The sequence below is a fragment of the Mustela lutreola genome, chromosome 7, assembly GCF_030435805.1.
Source record: "Mustela lutreola isolate mMusLut2 chromosome 7, mMusLut2.pri, whole genome shotgun sequence".
Lineage (NCBI taxonomy): Eukaryota > Metazoa > Chordata > Mammalia > Carnivora > Mustelidae > Mustela > Mustela lutreola.
The window spans coordinates 153,997,008-154,002,483 of record NC_081296.1 but is presented as its reverse complement, the minus strand read 5'-3'; the positions used below and the strand labels follow the sequence as shown (position 1 = coordinate 154,002,483).

General features: G+C 45.4%; 1 protein-coding gene across 1 annotated transcript; it reads left to right on the top strand.

Annotated features, from left to right (window-relative positions):
• The first annotated feature begins 2,029 nt into the window (after positions 1 to 2,029).
• LOC131835405 (disintegrin and metalloproteinase domain-containing protein 29-like) lies at positions 2,030 to 4,519 on the top strand. Its single transcript, XM_059179723.1, has one exon. The coding sequence runs from the start codon at positions 2,156 to 2,158 to the stop codon at positions 4,364 to 4,366; it is 2,211 nt and encodes a 736-aa protein (XP_059035706.1). The 5' UTR covers positions 2,030 to 2,155; the 3' UTR covers positions 4,367 to 4,519.
• Positions 4,520 to 5,476: the final 957 nt, after the last annotated feature.

Here is a 5,476-nt window from a genome sequence, read left to right as displayed (position 1 = left end):
ACCCAACTTTTGTAGCAACATGGACGGGACTGGAAGAGATTATGCTGAGTGAAGTAAGTCAAGCAGAGAGAGTCAATTATCATATGGTTTCACTTATTTGTGGAGCAAAACAAATAGCATGGAGGACTTGAGGAGTTAGAGAGCAGAAGGGAGTTGGGGGAAATTGGAAGGGGAGGGGAACCATGAGAGACTATGGACTCTGAAAAACAATCTGAGGGGTTTGAAGGGGTGGGCGGTGGGAGGTTGGGGTACCAGGTGGTGGGTATTATAGAGGGCACGGATTGCATGGAGCACTGGGTGTGGTACAAAAACAATGAATACTGTTATGCTGAAAATAAATTTTAAAAAATTAAAAAAATAAAGAATCAAACTGTCGGTCAGCACTGTCTCTTACAAAAAGGTGACGACGATGACCTCGGCAAGGCCACTCCCAATGTGGCTGCTCTGGACAAGGCTGCTCCCCAGACAGGGCCACTGCCCAGACAAGGCCTGCTCTGGTGAGGCCACTCCCCAGATAGGGGCTGCTCCAGCGAGGCTGATTCCTGGGGCCACGGCTTGGGGTGGTGGGGCCTTTGGTGGGTCTCAGGCCTCTGACCACTCTGACAGCTGTGACTAGAGCTCTGTCAGCTCTGACAGCTCTGACAAGTGCTCTGTCAGCTATGACAGCTCTTACAAGTGCTCTGACGGCTCTGACGTCTCTTTCAAGACCTCTGACAGCTCTCCCAGCTCTGACGACTCTCCTACTCCTCCGATGACTCCTCTACTCCTTCGATGACGACTCTTCTCCTCCAACGACTCTTCTACTCCTCCCGACGGCTCTCCTACTCCTCCCACTCCTACTGCCTCGCAAACGAACCTTTATAGGGGTGGTTGAGTCCTGCCCACACACAGGTGGCCAATGGGATTTAAGCTCACCTCAGTGGATATATGCATGCCCCACTGATTGGATGTCTTCAGTTGGCCTGACCTGCCCTTGTATCTAGGCTTTGCAAGTAAGTTCCTCTGGGAGGGGCAGGGTCATTCTAAGTTCACTGCATAGGGTCAATCTAAGTCCCCTGCAACAAAATGGCTCCCCCTGGCCAACCAGACCCTTACAATATGTTGCCAAATCCCAGGGAAGAACCAAAAGAGAGGATTAGTGGGAACAACTCCTGGGTCTCACACATGATCAGCAGAACCTTCTGTTCTCACCAGCAGGTATGAGAAAAGAAAGAAAAAAAAAAAAAGTAACATACGACCTGGGGAATATTTTACTCAGTAAGCTCAAAGAAGGTTCAAAGCAAAAACCAAAAGGATCAAAAGACTCAAATTAATGTCAAATCATAGTAAGACACATATTAATACATGTAACATTACAAAACATTACTTTCAATAATTCTAAGGTAAAATTTGCAATGACTACCTCCACATGCCATGGAAGAAGGAACAGTGATATCTATAGTGAATGATGGAGGCTAATCCACAGAAAGTGACCTAGCAGTACCACGAGAGATGGAAATTTTAAAGGAATTTATTGCATTAAAACTTACATTACATATTCAACACAGAGGACATGGGGAGATAAGAGAGGAGAAGAGAGTTGAGGGAAGTTGAATGGGGAGATGAACCATGGACTCTGAAAAACAATCTGAGGGTTTTGAAGGGGTGGGGGTGGGAGGTTGGAGGAGCCTGGTGGTAGGTAATATGGAGGGCACCTATTGTACGGAACACTGGATGTGGTGAAAAAACAAAACAAAACAAAACAACAACAAAAAAAAAAGAAACAAAGAATTCTGTTACACTGAAAAGAAATTAAATTTAAAAAAGTATATTACATATTCAAATATCTAAAGGAAAGATCGAATGTATTGAATATGGGGATGCTACTGGATACAACTCCCTTCCCATATCCATGTAAGTACTCATGAACATAGTCCACCCACCTCTCACACATCCACCCCAGCTGAACTGATGTGTAGACCCACCCACTGCCACACCCTGTGACTGTGACCTCATCTCCACAGGTGGCCCCCAGGTGTGGGGTGGGGGTAGCCTGAAGAAGCCCTCTGTTCTGTCAGATGCTTTAGGCCAGGCCCTCACTGAAGATCTTCTCTTGATCCATTCTCACTGACAGATATCCCTGAGCAGGGCCCTGAGCCTGGCTGTTCAGGTGACCATGAAGGCACTCCTCTTGCTCCTTGCTGTCTGGGCAGGGCTGGCTCCTGTCCAATGTTCTCAAGGCCGTCCATCATGGCGCTACATCTCCTCTGAGGTGGTAATTCCCAGAAAGGAGCTGTACCATGGCAAAGGCGTTCGGATGCCAGGCTGGCTGTCCTACAGCCTGCATTTTGGGGACAAGAGACACATTATCCACATGCGGCGCAAGAAACTGTTTTGGTCTAGACATCTGATGATGATGACTCAGGATGACCAAGGAGCCCTGCAGATGGACTACCCCTTCATCCCTCCAGACTGTTACTACCTCGGCTACCTGGAGGAGATTCCTCTTTCCATGGTCACCGTGGACACATGCTATGGGGGTCTTGAAGGTATCTTGAAGATGGATGACCTTGCTTATGAAATCAAACCCCTCAGCAATTCACAAAGGTTTGAGCACATTGTTTCTCAGATAGTGACAGATACAAATGTGATGGGACCTACCTATCAACTGGGACATAAGGAGATTATGGACCCCCTTTACTCTCAAGCAAATTCCAGTGTTGTCCCCAGGATCTCTAGTAAGATGTATTCATCCCATAATGGAAATATGAAAGGACTTGCCCTAAGTTCCAACTCAATGTATACTGTGTTCAACAACATGTCAAAATGTGCCCAATTCCTGATAAAGATATGTAGTTTAATTGACACATTCCTTCAAGGTATTGATATTAATTACTATATTGGATCCATTATTATTTATAACCAGAGAGATCCAGTTTTCATGAATAATTATAACGCGCACTTTAGTCCATATGTTAGACACTATCAGTTTGCTGTGTACAGATTTATTATACCACATTCATCTATAATTGTGATTAAAGATGGGCCAAATGATCTTAATTATGAACCTGCAATATATGGTATATGCAATAATCGAAACCTTGTCATGCTTGGTTACCTGGGCAGACACCTTTTAATATTGTCAATTGCAGGAGCACAAAAGGTGGCAAGAAATTTAGGTCTATATTATGATGAGAGTACTTGTACTTGCCAGAGAAGGTCCCTGTGCATTATGCACAGAAAACCTTCTCTGACAGATTCCTTCAGTAACTGTTCCTATACGCACGTACAGCACATAGTGGGTGGTGGGAAAGGTGAGTGTCTATTCAGCACCCGATTGCTATATTTAAATAAAAGCTTGACTCATGATCGTTGTGGAAACCGCATAGTGGATCAAGGTGAGGAGTGTGACTGTGGCTCCTTCAAACAGTGTTACAACAACCCCTGCTGTACGAATGCTTGTAGGTTCACCAGTGGCAGCAAATGCAATACAGGCAGGTGCTGTACAAACTGCACCTATTCCCCTCCTGGGACACTCTGCAGACCAATCCAAAATATATGTGATCTTCCCGAGTACTGCCGTGGGAAGTCCTTGGCATGTCCTGATGATTTCTATATGCAAGATGGAACCCCATGCACGGAAGTGGGCTACTGCTATCTTGGAAATTGCACTGACCGCACTGTGCACTGCCAAGAAATCTTTGGCAAAAATGCTGTGAAAGGTTCAGATGCCTGCTATATCATAAATAGAAGAGGCAATAGATACGGACACTGCAGTAGAAAAGAAGAGTTAATGAAACATAAGGCCTGTGCCATCGAAGACATTTATTGTGGAAGGTTGCAATGTGGTAATGTCACTCACCTCCCCCACTTGCAAGAACATGTGGGATTCCATCAGTCTCTAATCTCAGGGTTCTGGTGTTTTGGGCTGGACTCACATCGCTCCACAGGAGCAAATGATGTTGGTCACGTGAGAACAGGTACCCCCTGTGATCGTGAAAAGATCTGTATAGATGGCTCCTGCATTGCCAGGGATGTTCAGCTGAATTATGACTGTTTACCTGAGAAATGCAGTCACAGGGGGATTTGCAACAATAACAAGAACTGTCATTGTCACATAGGCTGGGATCCTCCACACTGCATTGACAGAGGTGCTGGGGGGAGCACAGACAGTGGACCCCCGCCACGTAAAATGCGGTCAGTCAGGCAAAGTAATGAATCTCTGATATATCTGAGAGTGGTCTTTGGTCGCATTTATGCCTTGATAGCTGTATTTCTGTTTGGAGTCACCACAAATGTAAGAACAATCAAGACAGTTAAAGTTGTGGAAGAGAAAGCTGATGAAGTCAGTCCTGATATCAGCCTCCAGACCTCTGAACAACAATAGGTAATCTGCAGGAGCATAAGTGAAACTACAGTGAGGAGGTGGCTGATGTTAGGAGAGGGCTGCAGGAGACATAGTGTTACCAACACATATCACCTGACTTTCACAGCAAGTCTGTGACAGATAACTGACAAGCACTCTGAAATAAATTGTGAAAAGTGCACATTCTGGGTTCTTGATGTTTTTTGTAAGACAATAAGAGCCCACATTGATCCCAAGACACTGCCCAGTGTCCAGTTTACCTGAATCAGCAGCTGGGGTGAAGTCCCTGGGTGCAGAATTAAGGGAAGTTGCAACAGGCTCCTGCAGGGAAAAGTCATTACATTTTTACAAAAGGGTGCTCATTACCAGCGAGGATTTTCTCATTGTCCAGGTAATCTCTCCTGGACATCTCAGCGTGATGGAGGGCTACTTGACACCCATGCTGTCTGTCCCATACTGGGGTGGCTATGGGCAGGAAGGGTGACTCAGGTGTGATCCCAACTAGTGCAAGTTGCACCACCCTGGAGAGTAATTTTCTGGGTACAAGACCTAGTGCAAGCTATGCCATCCTGGATAGAATATTTCTGAGTAATGAACACTGAGACCATGATCCTGAATGTTGCATCCTATGAAATCAATCAGAAAGGTAAGCGGAAGTTCCAATTAATGACTCTGGAATCCAGAGAGAACCCTAGGAAGATCATCCCTCACTTCCTTCTTAGTCTACATTCCAGGAAGCTGAGCAGTGACAGCAGCTGTACAGGTGTGGTAAAAAAAAAAAAAAAAAAAATCAACTTGTTCTGAACTGCTGCCTGGACATGGGACACAGAGTCCCAGGAACACTCACTGCTCATCATCCTTACATAATGCCCTGCCTGGAATTCCATCTCTGTTTCACCCAGGAATCTTTCAAAATAACCACAAAGAGATAGGCCTGTGAAATATTAGGAACTTCAGACGCATCCACCCCTATATAGTTAGGTGCTTGCTACCTCCCTGGCGACCTAGGATGAGACCATCCATTCCCTGGTTAATCATGTCCCCTTTTTTTCTGGTACTGGTTCATCATAAATTCTGGGACTCCGCTTCCATTGCAGGGTGTACTGAAATCTCACTTTTAGTCAAAATCAA